We start from the raw sequence: 22,843 nt of genomic DNA on the forward strand, positions 1-22,843 counted from the left end.
CCAATTTGGGTTCCTTTTATTTATTTTTCTTTTCTGATTGCTGTGGCTAAAACTTCCAAAACTGTGTTGAATAATAGTAGTGAGGGTGGGCATCCTTGTCTTGTTCCTGATTTTAGAGGAAATGGTTTCAGTTTTTCACCATTGAGAATGATGTTGGCTGTGGGTTTGTCATATTCGGCCTTTATTATGTTGAGGTAAGTTCCCTCTGTGCCTACTTTCTGGAGAGTTTTTATTATAAATGGGTGTTGAATTTTGTTGAAAGCTTTTTCTGCATCTATTGAGATGATCATATGATTTTTATCCTTCAATTTGTTAATATGGTGTATCACATTGATTGATTTGCGTATATTGAAGAATCCTTGCATTCCTGGTATAAACCCCACTTGATCATGGTGTATGATCCTTTTAATGTGCTGTTGGATTCTATTTGCTAGTATTTTGTTGAGGATTTTTGCATCTATGTTCATCAGTGATATTGGTCTGTAGTTTTCTTTTTTGTGCCATCTTTGTCTGGTTTTAGTATCAGGGTGATGGTGGCCTCATAGAGTGAGTTTAGGAATGTTCCTGTCTCTGCTATATTTTGGAAGAGTTTGAGAAGGATAGGTGTTAGCTCTTCTCTAAATGTTTGCTAGAATTCGCCTGTGAAGCCATCTGGTCCTGGGCTTTTTGTTTTGTTGGAAGATTTTTTTTTTTTTTTTTTTTTTTTTTTTTTTTTTTTGCGGTACGCGGGCCTCTCACTGTTGTGGCCTCTCCCGTTGCGGAGCACAGGCTCTGGATGCGCAGGCTCAGCGGCCATGGCTCACGGGCCCAGCCGCTCCGCGGCATATGGGATCCTCCCAGACCGGGGCACGAACCCGTATCCCCTGCATCAGCAGGCGGACTCTCAACCACTGCGCCACCAGGGAGGCCCTGTTGGAAGATTTTTAATCACAGTTTCAATTTCAGTGCTTGTGACTGGTCTGTTTATATTTTCTATTTCTTCCTGGTTCAGTCTGAGAAGGTTGTGCTTTTCTAAGAATTTGTCCATTTCTTCCAGGTTGTCTGTTTTATGGGCATATAGTTGTTTGTAGTAATCTCTCATGATTCTTTGTATTCCTGCAGCGTCAGTTGTTACTTCTCCTTTTTCATTTCTAATTCTGTTGATATGAGTCTTCTCTCTTTTTTTCTTGATGAGTCTGGCTACTGATTTCAATTCTGTTTATCTTCTCAAAGAACCAGCTTTTAGTTTTATTGATCCTTGCTATTGTTCCCTTCATATTTTTCATTTATTTCTGATCTGATCTTTATGATTTCTTTCCTTCTGCTAACTTTAGGGTTTTTTTGTTCTTCTTTCTCTAACTGCTTTAGGTGTAAGGTTAGGTTGTTTATTTGAGTTGTTTCTTTTTTCTTGAGGTAGGATTGTATTGCTGTAAACTTCCCTCTTTGAACCGCTTTTGCTGCATCCCATAGGTTTTGGGTCGTCGTGTTTTCATTGTCATTTGTTTCTAGGTATTTTTTGATTTCCTCTTTGATTTCTTCCATGATCTCTTGGTTATTTAGTAGTGTATTGTTTAGCCTCCATGTGTTTGTATGTTTTACAGTTTTTTCCCTGTGAATGATATCTAGTTTCATAGCGTTGTGGTCGGAAAAGATACTTGATACGATTTCAATTTTCTTAAATTTACCAAGGCTTGATTTGTGACCCAAGATATGATCTATCCTGGAGAATGTTCCATGAGCACTTGAGAAGAAAGTGTGTTCTGTTGTTTTTGGATGGAATGTCCTGTAAATATCAATTAAGTCCATCTTGTCTAATATGTCATTTAAAGCTTGTGTTTCCGTATTTATTTTCATTTTGGATGATCTGTCCATTGGTGAAAGTGCGGTATTAAAGTCCCCTACTCTTGTGTTACTGTCGATTTCCCCTTTTATGGCTGTTAGCATTTGCCTTATGTATGGAGGCGCTCCTATGTTGGGTGCATAAATATTTACAGTTGTTGTATCTTCTTCTTGGATTGATCCCTTGATCATTATGTAGTGGCCTTCTTTGTCTCTTGTAACAGTCTTTATTTTAAAGTCTATTTTGTCTGATATGAGAATTGCTACTCCAGCTTTCTTTTGATTTCCATTTGCATGGAATACCTTTTTCCATCCCTTCACTTTCAGTCTGTATGTGTCCCTAGGTCTGAAGTGGGTTTCTTGTAGACAGCATATATACAGGTCTTGTTTTTGTATCCATTCAGCCAGTCTATGTGTTTTGGTTGGAGCATTTAATCCATTTACATTTAAGGTAATTATCGATATGTATGTTCCTATTACCATTTTCTCAATTGTTTTGCGTTTGTTTTTGTAGGTGTTTACCTTCTCTTGTGTTTCCTGCCTAGAGAAGTTCCTTTAGCATTTGTTGTAAAGCTGGTTTGGTGGTGCTGAATTCTCTTAACTTTTTCTTGTCTGTAAAGGTTTTAATTTCTCCATCGAATCCAAATGAGGTCCTTGCTGGGTAGAGTAATCTTGGTTGTAGGTTTTTCGCTTTCATCACTTTAAATATGTCCTGCCACTCCCTTCTGGCTTGGAGAGTTTCTGCTGAAAGATCAGCTGTTAACCTTATGGGGAGTCCCTTGTATGTTATTTGTTGCTTTTCCCTTGCTGCTTTTAATATTTTTTCTTTGTATTTAATTTTTGATGGTTTGATTAATATGTGTCTTGGTGTGTTTCTCCTTGGATTTATCCTGTATGGGACTCTCTGTGCTTCCTGGACTTGATTGACTGTTTCCTTTCCAATGTTAAGGAAGTTTTCAACTATAATGTCTTCAGATATTTTCTCAGACCTTTTCTTTTTCTCTTCTTCTTCTGGGACCCCTATAATTCAAATGTTGGTGTGTTTAGTGTTGTCCCAGAGGTCTCTGAGACTGTCCCCAATTCTTTTCATTCTTTTTTCTTTATTCTGCTCTGTGGTAGTTATTTCCACTATTTTATCTTCCAGGTCACTTATCTGTTCTTCTGCCTCAGTTATTCTGCTATTGATTCCTTCTAGAGAATTTTTAATTTCATTTATTGTGTCATTCATCATTGTTTGTTTGCTCTTTAGTTCTTCTATGTCCTTGTTTAACGTTTCTTGTATTTTCCGCGTTCTATTTCCAAGATTTTGGATCATCTTTACTATCATTACTCTGAATTCTTTTTCAGGTAGACTGCCTATTTCCTCTCCATTTGTTTGGTCTGGTGGGTTTTTACCTTGCTCCTTCATCTGCTGTGTGTTTTTCTGTCTTCTCATTTTGCTTAACTTGCTGTGTTTGGGGTCTCCTTTTCGCAGGCTGCAGGTTCATAGTTCCTGTTGTTTTTAGTGTCTGCCCCCAGTGGGTAAGGTTGGTTCAGGGTTGTGTAGGCTTCCTGGTGGAGGGGACCGGTGCCTATGTTCTGGTGGGTGGGGCTGGATCTTGACTTTCTGGTGGGCAGGACTGTGTCCAGTGGTGTGTTTTGGGGTGTCTGTGAACTTAGTATGATTTTAGGCAGCCTTTCTGCTAATAGGTGGGGTTGTGTTCCTGTCTTGCTGGTTGTTTGGCATAGGGTGTCCAGCACTGGAGCTTGCTGTCCGTTGGGTGGAGCTGGGTCTTAGCGTTGAGACGGAGATCTCTGGGAGAGCTCTCGCTGATTGATATTACATGGGGCCAGGAGGTCTCTGGTGGTCCAGTGTCCTGAACTTGGCTCTCCCGCCTCAGAGGCTCAGGCCTGACACCAGGCCGGAGCACCAAGACTCTGTCAGCCACACGGCTCAGAAGAAAAGGGAGAAAAAAAAAGTAAGTAAGTAAATAAATGAATAAAATAATTTAAATTTTAAAAAATTATTAAAATAAAAAAGTAATAAAAAAAGAGAGCAAGCAAACCAATAAACAAATCCACCAATGATAACAAGCACTAAAAACTATACTAAGATAAACGTAAAAATCAGAAACAAGTTAGTCATAGACAGCAAACCCCAAGTCTACAGTTGCTTCCAAAGTCCACCGCCTCAATTTTGGCTTGATTTGTTGTCTATTCAGGTATTCCACAGATGCAGGGTACCTCAGGTTGATTGTGGGGATTTAATCTGCTGCTCCTGAGGCTGCTGGGAGAGATTTCCCTTTCTCTTCGTCGTTCGCACAGCTCCTGGGGTTCAGCTTTGGTTTTGTCCCCACCTCTGCGTGTAGGTTGCCCTCAGCCTTCTGTTCCTACCCAGACAGGACGGGGTTAAAGCAGCAGCTGATTAGGGGGCTCTGGCTCATTCAAGCCAGGGGGTGGGAGGGGTACAGTAGTTAGAGTTGGAACGTGGGATGAACCTGCGGCGGCAGAGGCTGGCATGACATTGCAACAGCCTGAGGCACGCTGTGTGTTCTCCCAGGGAAGTTGTCCCTGGATCGTGGGACCCTGGCAGTGGCGGGCTGCAAAGGCTCCTGAGCGTGGGTGTGGATAGTGACCTGTGCTTGCACATAGGGTTCCTGGGGCTGCAGCAGCAGCATTAGCGTTTCACGCCCATCTCTGGGATTTGAGCTGATAGCCGTGGCTCCCGCCTGTCTCTGGAGCTCATTAAGGCGGTGCTCTGCCTTCTGTGGGCAGACAGGGAAGAATTCCCCTCTCCTCACACACCCTGAAACAATGGTCTCTTGCCTCTTAAGCAGGTCCAGACTTTTTCCCGGACTCCCTCCCGGCTAGCCGTGGCACACTAGCCCCCCTTCGGGCTGTGTTCACGCAGCCAGCCCCAGTCCTGTCCCTGGGATCTGACCTCCGAAGCCCGAGCCTCAGCTCCCAGCCCCCACCTGCCCCGGCGGGTGAGCAGACAAGCCTCTCGGGCTGGTGAGTGCTGGTCGGCACCGATCCTCTGTGCGGGAATCTATCCGCTTTGCGCTCCGCACCCCTGTTGCTGTGCTCTCCTCCGTGGCTCTGAAGCTTCCCCACTGCCCACGCCCCCTCCCACCCCCATCTCTGCCAGTGAAGGGGCTTCCTAGTGTGTGGAAACCTTTCCTCCTTCACGGCTCCCTCCCACTGGTGCAGGTCCCGTCCCTATTCTTTTGTCTCTGTTTATTCTTTTTTCTTTTACCCTACCCAGGTATGTGGGGAGTTTCTTGCCTTTTGGGAAGTCTGAGGTCTTCTGCTAGCATTCAGTAGGTTTTCTGTAGGAGTTGTTCCACCTGTAGATGTATTTTTGATGTATTTGTGGGGAGGAAGGTGATCTTCATGTCTTACTCCTCTGCCATCTTGAAGGTCCCAAAAGGTTGATTCTTAATCTACAGTGGAGGAAACATTCAAAATCAAGATTGTTTTACTTTTACTTTTGAAATCTGTCAGTCTTTACGTTTATATTTATTACTTTTTTCTAGATTCTTTTATCTGATTTTCCCACCTCCATCTTCCCCCTTTATATAATCCATCCAGTTTGTTATAAGATATATGAATTAAAACACAGTTTGATTACAGAACTGCTCACAAAGCCTTCTTTAATGTTTTCAAATTCTTAACAGTATAAATTCCTTGCTAGTTTGTTTCTTATTTAAGTCCTCTATAATTAGGTTCTTAGTTCAAGTTCCTAAACTGCTGTTTCTTTCTTCAGCCCTGTATGACTCTATATTATGGCCCAAAACAGCCTTTTTCCCATTTCAGTAGAGAGCTTCTGGGCATCCTCATCTGCTTGCTGTAGCTCATCTGTTTTCTCTGCCTGGAATATTCTCTCTCCTGCTTTTTGTGTTTCAGAATTTTTCTTTAATAAAGTCCAGCTTAAAAGCCTTTCATTCTTTCACAGGGTCTTTCCTGATAGCCTCAGCATGAAATGATTCTCCTTCTTCTTAATTTTACCCTTAGCTCTTTTAAGACACAAACTACATCTTAAACTTGTTAAGGGAAGAATAAAAAAATTTTTTTATGAAAGTGCCAATATATACATTCCCTGAATATGGTTTTAAAAGTATCAATAATTTTTTTGGAAAAATGGTATAAATGTAGATAAGTTATGGTGTAATAAATACTAATATAATTTAAATGAGGGAAAATTTTTCAAAAGATATATTTGATTTAAAAATTTTAATAAAAGTAACATGTATACTCTTTTGAAATTTCTTACATTTGTGTTTGTTTTATGTCTAAATATTTTTCCCCATTGCTTTCTAGAACAAAATCTGATCTTGTTTATGAAAAAGAAAAGTTTAGATACAGTGCTAACAAAATAGCCTTTTAGTTACAAAATGCGTTGTGGTGGAACAGACTAGAGTTCAGTTTTGTTACCCATGTTGTCCACTTAATTTCAGACTTAGTAAATACTTGAACTGAAAAGTTAATTTGTAAAGTGTGACATTTAAAAAAATCTGATTCCTTAACTGTTTTTTTAGTGTGTGTAGAACATTTTATATGAAATAAATTTGTAACGTTGGATAATAATTATATATTGATAATCTGTTTATAGAACCTGCCTTCTGGATCATCACGTGTTGGAGCCATTAAACTTACCTACATTTCAAAGGTAGTCTCTCTGTATTGTCTTACATTCATGCATGAATTAAAATCCCTTAGAATGAGAGTGTGAATAAAAGGAGCCATCTCCTCTCTTTGTCATTTAAGATGATGTTCTGGTTCATATTACATTGAAAACAGTACCTGATTACTATGTTTAGGAAGTTCTTTGATAAAATTAGGAAGAATATGGAGTTAAATTACAGGATGTGGCAAATTGAAAAGTTAACATTAACTTTTATGATCAGGTGTATGAACGTCAGAAGGGGAGATTCATCTGTTAACAATTAGGTTCTGTCTTTGGGAAATCTGGAGAAGATTTTTCTAAGTCTGTATTTATTTATTTAAACTGTAATTTTTAACCTCATTACCTTTGTTCCTTTATGTTTTACTTTGAGGAAAATATGAACCATCTTCATGATAAAAGATGGGTTTTTTTCCCCTCATTTGACTTTGTCTCTACTAACTTATTTTCTTGTTTGTTGATTTTTCTAGAATTTTTGCAATACTGTTTTTCTTTTCAGAAATTTAGATTTGGTATTAGGTAGTTTTTTCCCTCTTATTGTCTTTTCTTAGTGTTTTGGGAACTGAGATAGATGCTGAGGAACTAGTTTTGTTTTACACAAAGTAATAAGCTTGATGATGACTTAAGATGAGATATGAGAAGTAGCAACTCAATATGATTAATATGCATATACATACTATTATGCATACACTGAGATTTGTTAGCAAAGTTCAACAGAAGAACAATTTACAAGTGTGCCTCTATTTAAAAGAAAGATATTTTGATAAATAAAAAGCTATGTTATCAGCATCATAATAGAGCTATTCATTCTCATTGACCAAAAAAATTACATATTTAAAGGGAACCATTTTATGTTAAAGCCATATTATGTAAATTTGCAAAAGACAAATATTGTTGAAGTATATCTCAAGTGTTCCTGTAAATTTAAGACATTTAGTAATACTTCAGGGTATCTTACAGCTTAAATTCTATAGAGACTATCATTAGGAAGCAAGTGTAGAATTCCATTGTAGAATAAATTGTAGATAATTCCAGCCCCCACCTCCCCCTTTACCTGATTGCCTACAGTAAAGGTATACTACAATGTAAATATGCTGCCAGGGACCTTTGACTCTTAATGAAGTGATGTGGAAAGGCCTGTTTTATTGGAATAGGCAGTTGAGGTAGAAATTGCCCATGTGCCTGTATCTTTTCAATCGCTTGTCGCCTGGTCTTTTTAAAAATTAAGGTATTAACTCAGCAAAGCAGGCAGACTGACTGGCCAGCTGCATTCCCCTCCTCCATTGCTTCCTTTTTAAAATATAACCTTCCCTGTGTAGTTCTGTTAGGTTTCATCCCTGTCCCACAGCTTACTGAAGTTTGAATTGTACAGCTTGTACTCTACTTTAGACATGCCACTTTTTCCCCAGAATTTATTCCTGGAACAAATTTCATTGTGACTCAGTGCTCAGTTTGTAGTTGAGATCAGTCAGGAACCCCAGACTTAGAATTCCTTCTGAAGGTGCAGAACAGATGCTACAGTTGTAAGTTCTAACACTGGGCAACAGCATGGCAACAGTCATGAATGGGCTTCCATGTGAGCTACTTTATTTAAAGGGCTAGCAGCAACCAGGTGCAACTAGTTGCTTCACCTTCTAAATGGAACCATGTGCTGCTTTTAGTAAAGGCGGGCCCCATTATCCTAGGGTATTTTAATGTACAAGTGGGAATCCAGTGCCATTTTGATTTCCTCATTGCAGGTTAATGCCTTCTGGATTTTTGGACTTTATTAAATATACAATCTCCCCCTTACCCACCGCCATTTCCTCATGCAGTTCACAGCTAATTTAGAAATATGCAATTTGGGAAGAATTCATAGTTTCTGTGGAGTATTCATTGAGGGTATTTTGAAAATTACATTAAACCCAAAATATGTGTATGTGTGACATAAAACTTAATGGTTCATTTTCAATTTCTTTGCACTCCCTTTGAAGAAAAAGCAGTTTTGTTCAAAGAGAGCATGGAAGTATCATTTGTTTTAAACACCTTAAAGTTGGGACCCATATTCTAAGTTTAATTAACAATTCTTTTTCAGTTGCCTTAAATTTAAATTTTAGATCTGTGTGCTAAATGTGTATGATTACTGGGGAATCATACATGTGGAATTCACATAGTGTTTAAGGTTGTTTATAGTAGCACATGAAGAAGTGAGTGATTCATCTCTCTTTCTTGTTAGGTTAGCGATGCAACTAAGCTAAGGCCAAAGGCTGAGTTCTGTTTTGGTGAGTAGCCGTATTTTATACGTTAGTTATTTTAAGTTAGACTAATATAATTTCATCATATTGTAAGAAAAAACAGTCACAGAAAACCACACAACACAATCCTATAGGGTAATGAATTATTCTAAGGCAAATTCCCTTGAAACTATCATCTGGTGAAGAAATAAAACTGCTCCCCAACCCCTGAAGCCTCTTTCCTGTGTCCCATCCCAGTCACAGCCTCCTCCCACTCAGCCCATGTGTAATCATTATCTAGACATTTATAGTGATCATGTCCAGCGAGATTAATTTTAAACGCTCTACCCGATATTATTTGATATTCAATACTTAAATAATAGAAAGGATTTAGTTTGCAGCTTATGGGTAATGAGAAGTTTACAGTTTGGGAGCAGGGGTAGTTGAGGGTATTTGATGAAGTGCTCAGTGAACATTTAATGAATGTCTGGTATATGCACTGTGCTTGCCATGGGGCTATGAGAGTAATAAGAAGCAATTGCTGCCCTTAAGAATCTCACAGGCTGGCTGTCTCACAGACAGATACAGTACCAGGGAGTTATCATTGCATTTATCACAGGCGGTAGATAAAGCGATGTACAGTCTATTCAAGGAAGAGCTTCAGATCCTTTTTGGGGATCTTGGGAGTGAAGGGAGCCACACTGGATGAGGCTAACCTGATCATCCTTTCTCACTGGGGAGAAAAGATGGGAGGACCACTGGACAGAGGCATGCAGGGGAGAAGAACAAGGTGTGTGCAGAGAACTAGACACTCAGTAAAGCTGGAGAGAATGGTGAGAGACTGAAAAGTAAAAAGAGAGGAGTCGGGGTGTAATGTGTTGACAAGTGATTTTTTTTTGTTTTTTTTATTTTCTGGAAAACGAGAGAGGAGAAATTAGAGAGCATCTAGAAAGTAGATATAAGGTGAAGGAAGTTTTTTTTTTGTATGGATAGGAGAGCTTGATGCAAGTACATTAGTTAAGTGGCTTTTGAACTGCTGTTCCTAACATAGAGCCTGAATTAGGGGGAAAGAGGAGAGATGAAGAACACCAAAAGGAAAAGCACAAGGACTCGGTGACTGGATATGTGGGAGTTGAAGGGAAGAGAGGTGTCCAGTAGGTTTGCTTCAAGGAAAGAAATGAGGGATCCAGGAGAGCAGATTAGATAGGGTGAAATGTTCGGTAAGGAGTTTGAATGGTGGGGAAACGTCCAAATGGAAATATTCTGGTGACAGTAATTGAGGACTGGATGGAGCTTGAAGATCAAGAATGGAAAACTTTAGAATCTGTTAAAATAGTGGATGTACCTGAAGCTGGGAGGATCGATATGCTGTTAGAGAGTATGTTAGTGGACATCAGTGATGAAAGGGATGAAAATTAGGAGTTTCCAGCTGACATCAATAGGGACTATTTTACATTAAAGTAAAAAAGATACTTCTTGGGGTAGAATTGATGTTAAATTTCTTTGTTTTCTTTTGCTTGAAAAGAGCAGGTTTCTTCTGTAGGCAGTATGTTAGGGATAGCATCTGATGGCAATCATATATATCCAGTAAGAAAATGTGATATGAGCCAGATGTAGCATAGCTGTTCAGAGAATCCTCTATAATGCTTTTATTGCCACTGAGAAACTAATAAAAAGTCATGTATTTATTACAAATTTATAATTTTTGGTTGCTAAATAGGAAAATGCCTCAGAACCTTGTTGAATGGAAGGCTACTGGGGACAAGTCAAGTGAGAGAGAACTTTATATTTTAGAGTGTATCATGTGCATACTCTTGACAGGTCTTTAATGTAAAATCTCAAACATACAGTTTGAAGGGCTAGCAATATACAGTAAAAGATTTGCTATTCAGTTATTGGGGTATTTAGAATGAGTGATTTTAGTTGAAATCAGAGATTAACAGTTATATATTGGTCTGCCAACAGTTTATTGATCCTTTACTGTTAGAGGGAGAAAAGATTCATAAAATGTTTGTCTTCAGAGAGAGGCACTGGCTTCTAAAATGGAACTACAGCTTCCATTCAAAATGGCAACATAAAGACTTTCCTTCCCTGTTTCCTCTCACATTGCCCCCAAACAGTGAGAACAAGAAACATCCAAACCATCTTTGCTGAAACTAGCAGGTTTCTGTAATCCACAGTGTATAAAGGTGGAAAGTGGATGGAGGAAGAATAAATGACTTGACAGAGTAGAAGAGACCAGTGGAAGGTAGCTAGTTCCATGTGCTGCCCCCACGCCAGCTCTGGATAGACTAGGTGTTGGCTTTGGTCTGGGGAGGCAACAGGGAGGAGGGACCCAACACAGGGACTTTGTTTGAATGTCTACGTAGAAACAACCTCTAGTCCCTACCTCCATCTGGCTCTGGCAGGCAGCCACCCTTCCCCCATCCCGGCAAGGAATGGCATGTGTAGTATCTCCAGAAATAGAATCGATGAGGCTGTGTGCGTGGGGACAGTAGTCTCAGAGAAGGGGTGGGGGGGATGAGGCATGAAACAGAAAATGGGAGGATTAAATGAAAAAGTCTGCACACTGAATGCAACTCTTTCCCGTGTCCAGGCCCAGAGCACCAGGCAGCCAGGTGGAGGTAGGGCAAGAATCTGAACACCCCAGAGAAGAGAGCCATAGGTACTGACAGCTGGGCATTTCTACCAGAGGAGCTTGCTGTACAGCAAAGCCCACCAGTCAGAAACCCTACATATATTCAAGAGAGCTTCCAGTCCGTTTTTTGTTACCTTGTTTTTAAATATGGTACCAGAATACAATCCTGGTCTTGGCCAGTCCAGGATTGCATGACATTTGAGAAGAAAGAACTGTCACATAGGAAAAAGAACATGAGACAATGCAAAGCTCCGAAGAAGAAGTCAAAGAAAGCTAAAAATAAAACAAAGATAGATAGTAGGAGAGAAGTAAGAAAATTAAATTAGAGTTTCCATTAAGAAAGCCAACATCTGACTAATAGAGAAGGAAAGGATAGAGAAAGAGTAGAGACAGAGAAAACGGGAGAAAATTGGCAAAGAAATATAATGAAATGTCTCATAACCGTTTGATCCATAACCATATTTGAACCGTAACCAGTTGATCCTAGGTTGTGAAATGAGTTTTGTTTGGAGTCAAGTTAATGTTTATGCTTCAGGTTTTATCCATTTGGTACATTCACTTTGATGGTAAAGACTTGAAATGAAGTAAGGGAGTACTTAAGTGAAAAGATAGTAAGCACACAAGCCTCTGCTATGCATTCATTACACACAATGAAACCCTTGCTTTAAAAGCATGGAAACTTACAGGCTTCATACAGTTTATTATTATTATTATTATTACTATTATTAAAAGTTTTTTCCTTCCTTTCCCTGTCCACTGTTCCCCCAGCATTGCTAATATCAGTTTTTAGTAATTTGCTTTACATTTTCCACAATACTTCTTTACTTGGAAACCTCCAAGTGATGATGATGGTGATGATGATGATGATGAAGGTGATGAAGATGGTGAACAAGAATATCTGTTCTATCCTAGGCACTGTGCTAGTTTCTTTACACAGATCACCTCCACCCCCCAAGGCAGGGATGGGTGGCATTCCACTTCATAGATGAGGAAAACAAGAGTCAAAGATTAAATACATTTTACAAGATGGTATTGCTAGTAAGTGCATGAGCTAGTCAGGTCTGCCAACTCCAGGCTCTGATTTTCCCCCCTATCGTATCGCTGTGCCTCTTCCTGCCATGAAATAATGCTTAAAGCACATGATTTTTTATTCAGACTGCACAGTGTGCTGAGAGTCTTTTTAGAGGTGTATTTGCCTCTCTTCTTTCCCTTCAAAGAGATCCTTATATAAATGTTATTTATTCAAAAATATGTGTATTAAGCACTTTATAGCAGGTGTAGTGTATTACCAAGAGCTTAGATTTTTAAACTCTTGAGATGTTCTAGGTAGCTGCCCAAAACAACATTGAGGGGGAAAGTAGCTGTTATGAGGAGAGCTCAGCTTTAGCCTGAGCTGGAAAAAGATTATGAAAGGATGCTTTACTGATTGTTAGAAATTAAAAACAGAAGCTATATATTGACATATATAATAGCCTAGTGAGTTACTAATTTATCTTAATTTATATTTATGGCATTTATAATTTCTCCAATCTCTAGTAAGGTATAAAAGAACAGATTTATAGCGTGTTAAATTTCTTTAGGTCCAATCTAATTGTTTTATAGCACTTCACAAGATAGGACTCTCATATCAATACAAGGAAGCTCTTGTTTAGTGTCTTGGTCTCAGTCTCAATTTCATAATCTTGTGTATTTGAGAAATAAGCTTTTTTCCCTTGAGGGTTTTCATTACCCTCTTAGTCACGTTCAACTGAGTGTTAGTATACCATTTAAAATTTTGATGGAGACTTTTGGAAGTTATTTGTATATTTACAAAAAAAAATTACAGCATTGTAGCTATTCAGATGCCTTAGCTCCTAGAATAATGTTTGTTTTTAAAAATAAATCGTGTGATGTGTAATTAATAAGCTTTAATTTGAACATTGACTAGTAGTTTGTCAACAACTATGTGCAGGTGTGCTTTGCTTTATAAAAGTCGGTAGTCACTAAAGGGATATATGTAAATTAAATTGCATAAAAAGTTCCAAATGTATTAAGATTATAAACATAAAGAAAATGCATAAGTGCTGGAAAAATAAAGCTGTTTATTTTTATAATCTTGAGTTGGAGAGACTTTCTTAATATGATGTGAAAGCTAGAATCATTAAAGGAAAAGAAGAAGATTGATAGACTGGTTCTGATTGATCAGAGATACCATGAACTAAGTGAAAAGACAAATGATAGACTGGGAAAAGTACTTGAGATAAAACAGAAAGGATTAATACAGAAGTTTTTATAAATCAGTAAAAAATAAATCAACAACTCGGGAGAAATACGGGTAGAGAAAATAAACAGCTCACAAAACAGATGCAGGTGGCCAATAAACATATGAAACTAATTTGTCTCAATAATCAAAGAAATTCATATTTAAACAAGGTATAATTTTTCACCAGTTAGGTTGACAGAGAGTCAGGAAAACATACCACACTTGGCATTTCAAACCCAGGGCATTTGTTACAGGGAATTGGATAACCAGATGTTGAAAGGCTGAAGGAGCACAAAGGGAATGCTGAAGTAACCCACAGATTAGAACCTGCATGAAGCAGCTACCATCCGCAGGGCTGGAGAGAGGAAAGGGAAGAGATGGTCTTACCAGAGCCTAGGACTTTCTAAGGGGACTGCAGGGCTGATGGAGGGAGGGAGCAGCAGAGCCTGGAGCAGTGGCTGCTGTGTGTTGGCTGCTGCTGGAGGGAGACCAGCAAGAGCAGGACTCTTCATGGGAGTCCCCTCCGCCACCTCCCTCCCACCTTCCAGGCTCCCGCCAGGAGCTTCCGTCAGCAGAACGTGGCCCGTGCTGGCAAGGAAGTCTGGGAAATAATGTCACAGAGCCTTGGGGCTGAAAACAAGAGGTACTGGTGAGGACTATTAGACAAGATAGGTCTTTGGATACACTACTGGTAGGAATGTAAATGGATTCAGCCTTTGGAGAAGACAATTTACTAATATCTATAAAACCATTAAATGTGAATTTTCTTTGACCCAATAAGCCTATGTTAAGAAATTTATCCTATGCTAATGCTATCCCAAGTGTGGAGAAGTATATGTATATGTTTCATTGGGATATTTTATATAGTTTCAAAAATCAGAAATAACCTAAATGTCCATCGATAGAGGATTGACTAAATAAATTGTGGTATTTTTACATTTACTGAAAAACGTGGCCATGAAAAATGAGAGTTTTACCTATGTTATTGAGTGATAAAAGCAGTATCATATATGGTCTAACATTTTGTCAAATTCGAGAGAGTCACAATACTGAAGCTTGCAAGGTTTTTCAGCTGCTGCAGACGTAAATTTAGAGGTAACAAGTGCAAAATTTCATGTGTTGTAGTTTGTTTTGTCTCTCAACAGTTATGAATGCAGGGATGAGGAAATATTTCCTACAAGCCAATGATCAGCAGGACCTAGTAGAATGGGTAAATGTGTTGAACAAAGCTATAAAAATTACAGTAAGTATTTGTACTTTTTGTGTGAAAAAATTTTAATGTGTGGATGTGATCTTTACAGTTTGTAAAGATACCTACTGAGTGTCTTCAGCTTACCAACAGTTTGTCCCAGAGTTACTCAAAGTTTGTTTAAAAGACAGGTTATAATGTGAGTGAATTTTCTTGTACATGGTAACTATTGGCCCTTAAAATCAGCCCATAGATGCCTTTTTAACCCATTGTGTACCTAATAAGGGTCTATATTACTGTAGATTTAAAAAAAATTATTTATGATACTTTTATTATTTTTTTTTAAACTTTTAAAAAAAATTTATTTTTGGCTGCGTCGGGTCTTAGTTGCAGCATGCCGGATCTTTGTTTAGGCATGCGGGATCTTTCCTTGCAGCGCACGGGCTTCTCTCCAGTTGTGGCGTGAGGGTTTTTTCTCTCTAGTTGTGGCGTGAGGGTTCCAGAGCACGTGGGCTCTGTAGTTTGTGGCATGCAGGCTCTCTGGTTGAGGCGTGCAAGTTCAGTAGTTGTGGCGCTTGGACTTAGTTAACCCGTGTCATGTAGGACCTTAGTTCCCTGACCAGGGATTGAACCTGTGTCCCCTGCATTGGAAGGCAGATTCTTTACCACTGGACCACCAGGGGAGTCCCTTACTGTAGATTTTAACCACTGTTTACAGTAGTGTTTCTAGGGAAAAATGCATGTAGAGTTTTACCTTGAGGATATGTTTTCGCCCCCAGGGAAGATTAAGAGACTTCCTGCCACCTACCCAGGGAATAGGAGTGGCATTCCGTCTCTCCTCTAAGCCGTGACTGGGACTGGCGTTTGGTAGGTGGGAGTTGAAGATAGGAGCGGGACAAGGCAGCCAAAGGGCTTAGAAATGACATATGGGGATAGGGGCTGATCTGAAGAGCTGTGGCAACCAGAGGGTCCTGGCTGCGTGGTCCTTGAGGGCTTTGTCTCAGGCATCGCTTTTTTCCCTCCAGTTCCCGGGCACTTTCCTCCTGTGCTGTAGCTTCCTGCTTCCAACCTGGGCTTCTCTTCTTGGTTTTCTGATGAAATCAATATGTTTTGATTATTTATAGTGTGCCGGGCCTTGCACTGAAGGTTCTACGTAAAATATCTGGAAAAGTGAGACTTAGAAGGATTGAGTAACTTTTATGGGTTCAATGGCTGGTAAGTTGTGGAGCCATGAGCCACCCCATCTGCTTGACTCTGGAACCTAACCCTGAAGTGCAGCACCTCACTGCTGCCTGAAAAAAAGAGCCTCCTTCCTTACTCTTTGACCCTAAAGCAGAAAACAAACTTCGGGGAGAGTTTACAGCTGCTGATGAGCAAGTAGGCAGGAGCTGTTCCCTGATGAAGCCTCGCCTTCCCTTTCTCCTCTTTACACACTAGTGGAGAAAACACACTCAGCAGGCCCTCATGGGAAGTGTGGGCAAGGAGGTCCTGTGTGAGATTTGTGTAAATTGAAGTGTATTTTTACTAAAATGAGGTTATTTGCTGACCCTAAACGACTTACTCTTTAAAAACATGTGCCCTGACAGCATATGTTCGTTTGCATTTAAATAAGTGATTCCGTATTTATATCACAACACAATAAAGAGTTAATATAATTAAAGCTGTTCTCAGAGTTAAGTCGATTTTTTATCTTGCACCAGAACAGCTTGCTACCACATGACAGAAAACAGCCACGCACTGCATCTGATCTGTACGTGGAGCAGCAGCTACTTTAGGTTTGTGCAGTTTCAGGAAAGCAATTTTTTAAACTGATTCAGAAGTACATTTTCTTAAAAGGTTTTAACTGATTGTTTTTGACTCTTAATAAATAAATATTCCCTATTTGGAAAATTTCTTTAGAATGACACTATGTAGTAACTTTAGTGAATTAATCTATTTTTTTACATTTGCAATGATAAGCAGCACTGGTTTCTTAGAGCTTTAAGAGAAAAAGTAGTGAATGGTCTCAGGCTTTTTACCATTTGGGAGATTCTTGAATTGCTATATCTAATTTATTAATGGTATGAAACCGTCTTATACAAGTGACACTTTAAGCTTATTCAAATGCAAGAGAAACTGATTAGGAATTGGGTAATGTTTCAAAGTATGTGGACTTTTAAATAGCTTTTGTGGTCTTGCAGCTGTTACATGTTGAAATTTTTATAGTTTTTAAGATAAATCTGTTGATGTTTGTGTTTTTATAATTCACATTTAGAAAATATAAATTTAAGATACAGAAATTCGTAGCTAGTCAACAAAGTGATTATAACTATATTAAAGTGAGTATAGAATTGATAGCACTTACTAAAAATCAGTTTTATATAGATATGCATTAACTCATAGAATAGCAATGAAAGAATTTCCCATGCTTTAATAAGATACATTTTTAACTTTATTCTTTAAAAAATCTTGCCAGTTTTAATTGCATTTTTCACATTTCAGTGCAGAATCTTTAATTTGTCATACTTTACTATGGAAATTGCTGGTGATTTACATGTAGATTTCTTTGAATATTTCAAGTTTACATTTTAATATATGTGCAGTTTACCTTTCTATGGAGTCACTCCAAATGACATTTTGGTGAACCTATGGAATTTAGTAATCTGCTGAGTACAATGTAATATATAAACTTAAAAGTCTTGGAAATCCAAAATTAGATTTTGGAGGTATGTGGTTTCAGAATAGAGGTGATTAGAGGGCAGTGGGTAAGGGAATGGTGATTATTTATCTACTTACTAATTATAGTACCTTGCCGTCTTAATGGACCATCATCCAACACCATAGTTTATGGCTTTCCTTACTTTCATGAAGTCTTTTGAGTGTGTGTTGGTGGCTACCATTAAAAAATTTTCCCCCTATTTAAAAAAAAGAGAGAAAGAGCAACAGTAGAGGAACCAACCCTGAAGGAAGTATTGATGACTAGAGTTTGGAAAATCAAATCTTTTTTTTTTTAGAAATTTATTTATTTTATTTATTTTTGGCTGTATTGGGTCTTTGTTGCTGCGCGCGGGCTTTCTCTAGTTGTGGCGAGTGGGGGCTACTCTTCGTTGCGGTGTGCAGGCTCCTCATTGCGGTGGCTTCTCTTGTTGCAGAGCACGGGCTCTAGGCACGCAGGCTTCAGTAGTTGTGGCTCGCGGGCTCAGTAGTTGTAGCTCATGCCTCTAGAGCGCAGGCTCAGTATCTGTGGCACACGGGCTTAATTGCTCCGGGGCATGTGGTATCTTCCTGGACCAGGGCTCGAACCCGTGACCCCTGCATTGGCAGATGGATTCTTAACCACTGCACCACCAGGGAAGCCCTCAATATTAGATTTTAATCTAAAAATTAATGTTTTTAAATTATGGCCAAAATTCTACACTTTTTTTTTAAAATTGACAACTGGGAGTAGACAGAATAAGCTGAGTACAGGACTTTAGTCCTAACAGAAGTATGTGCCCCAAAGTATAAGGCCTTATACTTGTGGTTTTCAACCTGCAGGTCGTGGATAGAGCCCTCAGAAAGATCCTAACACCCAAGAGTTTGGTCTTGAATGTTTTAGGTTTCAGTCTTTAAGCCCTGCCATTATTCTCCATTTTGTTCATCTGTTCTCTAGTCATCTTTACCTTTTCTTTTTCTACTATTAGAATTTCCTACTGTTAGGATCATGTGCAAATGCTTGCCAAAAATACATTCAAATCTCTCACAAAACAACAGTCAGAACAATAAAGGATAGGGAAGCAAGGGAGAGGGAAAAAAGACAATAGGCAATGAAACCAAGCATGTTCAATGTCTTTGACATTTGCCATCTGTCTAGGGAGGTCACTTTTCTGATTCTCATTAAACAGTTGCCTGACTGGCTTTTTTGGTCCTGAAAATATGTTTATTTTAATGACTGTATTGAGACTATTCATTCAGAATTTTTAAGGGAGTTACTATATTCGTGGGTATTTTGCTTATATTTTTCTTGTTCTTAGGGAATAAAATGTTTACAATTTAGATACTTTTTATTATAAAATGCAATTCTAAGTTAATTGTTGAACTGTAACATTGGAATTATGCTATACTTAGCATTTTATTTTATTATAAGGGCAAATGAGAAGCAGTAGGTTTAACAGCATAGGCAAGGATTTTTAATATACTGTCATTTCTAGAAGAAAAATGGAAAAACTAATGTAAATTTTAGTATATTTTTAGGGTAATATTAAAGGTATTTTTTGGGATATTCTCATGTATGATTAAATCCTCAACTTCTTGAGAGGGAATAGCCACTTTTTATATGGGTCACCTTTTAACAGCACATTTCAGCTAATACATAAGTTGAATAGATAATTCTGTCTCTGGTTTCAAATTCTTTTAATGCTATTTTCTGTTCTTAAGGATAACTTGGCCACATTGTCAAAATAATTGAAATAACATGATGTTGTTCATTAGAAAACACTGGGATTTCCTTAGCAAATTGTTTCTGGATGCAGTGAACTTTATAGCCCTTTCATTCTTAAGTATTTTTGCAAATCTCATCAAGTAAAATTCTGTCCGTTATCATACTGCCTTTAAAAAGCACTCCAAAATGTGTAACCTCTTAGAAAAAAATTCTTAGAAGAATTCAGGCTTTCCCCTCCAGAATTCATTTCTCTTCTCTGCCTTTCTTGTTTCCTTCTTTCGTTTCTTTTTTCTTTTTAACTTAAAAAGAGTTTTTTTATTTTTAAGTTTTATTTATTTGTTTTTTATTTTTGGTTGCGTTGTGTCTTCATTGCTGCACATGGGCTTTCTCTAGTTGCAGTGAGTGGGGGCTACTCTTAGTTGCGGTGCGCAGGCTTCTCACTGCGGTGGCTTCTCTTGTTGCAGAGCATGGGCTCTAGGCGCGCAGGCTCAGTAGTTGTGGTGCACAGGCTCAGTAGTTGTGGTGCACAGGCTTAGTCACTCTGCGGCATGTGGGATCTTCCCGGACAAGGGCTCGAACCCACGTCCCCTGCATTGGCAGGCGGATTCTTAACCCTGCGCCATGAGGGAAGCCCCCTTTCTTTTGTTTCTGCCCAGGGCTGGTATTGTAGTTTAAATATGGAGAGAGGGTGGAGGGTTGGCCTAAGGCCTGGGGAGAGAGTTATTAGGGGAAGCATCTAAAGGGACAGGATCCCCTGTCCTTGGGATGTTGCAAAATCTTGGGCAGGAATGGAGGAAAAAGAAAGGTAACAGCACAGAGACGTAGTACAATGTCAAGTGCTCTGATAAACTAGGGATATAGTATAGTGGTTAAGTGTGGAAGAGAGTTACACAAACTTAGCTAGAAAGTGGAACAGCCAGGATCTAAACTTATGTTCCTGGGACTTCCCTGGTGACACAGTGGATGACACTCTGTGCTCCCAATACAGGGGGCCTGGGTTCGATCCCTGGTCAGGGAACTAGATCCCATGTGCATGCCGCAAATAAGAATTTGCATGCCACAGCTAAGGAGCCTGTGGGCTGCAACTAAGGAGCCCACGTCCTGCAGCTAAGGAGCCGGCAAGCTGCAACTAAGGAGCCCAACTGCTGCAACCAAGACCCAGCGCAACCAAATTAATTAATTAAAAAAAAAAAACTCATGTTCCCTAATGCCCCTGAGCCTGTTTTCTTACTGCTACGGTGGCGATGCTCCCCCTATGCATAGGGTTGACAGGAGGGTTAAATGGGAAAATATATGAAATAGTACCTGCCCAAGTAAGCACTCAGTAAATGATGGCTGTGTCATAAAGTAATATTGTAAGAGAAAAATTAGTATAAGAACTTAAAGGGGTATATACATATACTAAAAATAATTTTTATATATGCCAATTATATATAAATTGATGATCAGTTGGAAATTCTGTGATAAAGAGGGTCTCATGTATAATGCTTGTTGCAAAACGATTCATTGACTTATTGTTTAGGTACCAAAGCAGTCAGACTCACAACCTCATTCTGATAACCCAAGTCGCCAAGGTGAATGTGGGAAGAAGCAAGTGTCTTACAGAACTGACATTGTTGGTGGTGTGCCCATCATTACCCCAACTCAGGTAATAAATTAATTCTTCTATCGTGTGATGGTTTAACTACTGCATATTGATTTTTGTATTGCTATCAAAAGTCAAACGGTACATCTTTACTGAATTAATGCAATAATTAATACATAAATTTTATATTTATTTGTTATTTCAGAAGTATGTTTTTATTGTAAAATATCTGGAAAGCATAGATAAACAACATTTAACACTTTCCATGTTTTCTTCTGAGCCTTTCTTCTGTGTACTTTTGCCCCTAGAAATGGGGATACTTTGTAAACAGCTTTTTTCACTTACATCTCAAACATTTTCCAAGTCATCAAAAATTATTTCATGTCATTTTTCATGACTGTGTAGTAGTTTTGCCATGAATTTACTATAAATTACAAACCCTCTGTTGTTGGACAGAGTTCTTTTTCCTTTCTCTTTCCTTTTTTCTTTTACAAACAATGTAAGTGTTGCAGGAAGGGGGACCCCTTCCAGGGCCCAAGAGCAGGCTCTTGTCTGCCCGGAAATGCATTGTCTGAGGAGACACACGTGCTGACAAAGCAAGAGACTTTATTGGGAGGGGGCGCCCAGGCGGAGAGCGGCAGGGTGAGGGAACCCAGGAGAACTGCTCTGCCACGTGGCTCGCAGTCTCAGGGTTTATGGTGCTGGGGTTAGTTTCGGGCTTGTCTCTGGCCAGTCACTCTGACTCAGGGTTCTTCCTGGTGGCGCGCGCATCGCTCAGCCAAGATGAATTCCAGTGAGAAGGATTCTGGGAGGTTGGTAGGGTATATGGACTGGCGTCTCCTCTCTCCTTTTGACATTTCCCGAATTCTTCCGGTTGGTGGTAGCTTGTTAGTTCTGTGTTCCATACCAGGCCCTCCTGTTGTAAGAGAACTCATGCAAGTGGTTACTGTCGTGCCTGGCCAGGGTGGGCGGGTTTGGTCAGTGGCTCCGCTAACATAAGTAGGAAAAACCCACTCTTCCTCCTGTGTTTCTCCTGTACTCTCACACTGCTACACTCCCAACACTTCTGACACGAGATGAGTGGGTTTTTTCCCCTACACAGGCAATGCTGTGGCACCAGCTGGGTGTCCGACAATTTAACTCAGTTCTGACACTGCCTATCTGGATCCCACAGGTGAAGGGCTCAGTCCCACAAGACTGCCCCTCCACCCCCTTCAGATGTCAGTCGTAAGTCCACATTATTACCTGTGCTTCTGACTTGATGGGCTATAAATTCGAGGTTCCTGTGGCCCGCTTATTGGGTTCAATTAGTTTGCTAAAGCAGCTCACAGAACTTAGGAAAACAGTTTAGTTACTGTATACCTGTTTATTGTAAAAGGATATGATAAAGGATACAGATGAACATCCAGATAGAAGAGGTGTGTAGGGCAAGGTATGTGGGAAGGGGTGTGGAGCTTCCATGCCTTCTTTGGGTGCACCCCTCTCCCAGTACCTCCATTAATTCACTAATGCAGAAGCTTTCTGAATTCCATATTGTAGGGATTTTTATGGAGGCGTCATCACGTAGGCATGATTGATCATCCACTCTGTTTCCAGCCCCTCTCCCCTCTCTAGAGAGTAGGGAATGGGGCTGAAAATTCCAAGCCTTTAATCATGACTTGGTCTTTCTGGTGACTATCCCCCATTCAGGAGTCCACCAAGAGTCACCTTATTAGAACAAAAGACATGCTGTCACCCAGGAAATTCTAAGGGATTTATGAACTCTTTGTCAGGAAACAGGGTCAAAGACCAAATATTAGAACAAGAGTTGCTTCCAGTGCTCTTATCACTTAGGAAATTACAAGGGTTTTAGGAGCTCTGTGCCAGGAAGGTTGGGGCAGGTGGGGGCAACAAGATATTTTCCATTATCTTGTAAATGCTTTGATGAACATGCTTGTAGCATAAACTTTAGAGCCATAGATAATATGTTTTAAAGGATAAACTCCTGGAGAGAAAATTGCCAAGTCAAAGTGTTTATAAATATGTGTAATTTTTTAAACCTGTTTTTCTACAACCTGGCCTAGATGAACTAAACAGAGGACTGGAATTTTGAGTCA

General features: G+C 39.4%; 1 protein-coding gene across 1 annotated transcript in view; it reads left to right on the plus strand.

Moving 5' to 3' along the window:
* Nucleotides 1-22,843, plus strand: part of PLEKHA1 (pleckstrin homology domain containing A1) — a 58,929-nt gene that overhangs the window by 20,874 nt on the left and 15,212 nt on the right. Inside the window, exons 3-6 of the mRNA XM_079698216.1 lie at nt 6,410-6,466; nt 8,697-8,742; nt 14,720-14,784; nt 20,685-20,810. Of these exons, the coding sequence (XP_079554342.1) occupies nt 6,410-6,466; nt 8,697-8,742; nt 14,720-14,784; nt 20,685-20,810 (294 nt within the window). The remainder of the gene's footprint in view (nt 1-6,409; nt 6,467-8,696; nt 8,743-14,719; nt 14,785-20,684; nt 20,811-22,843) is intronic.

This window comes from Hyperoodon ampullatus, assembly GCF_949752795.1.
Source record: "Hyperoodon ampullatus genome assembly, chromosome: 1".
Classification (NCBI taxonomy): Eukaryota; Metazoa; Chordata; class Mammalia; order Artiodactyla; family Ziphiidae; genus Hyperoodon; species Hyperoodon ampullatus.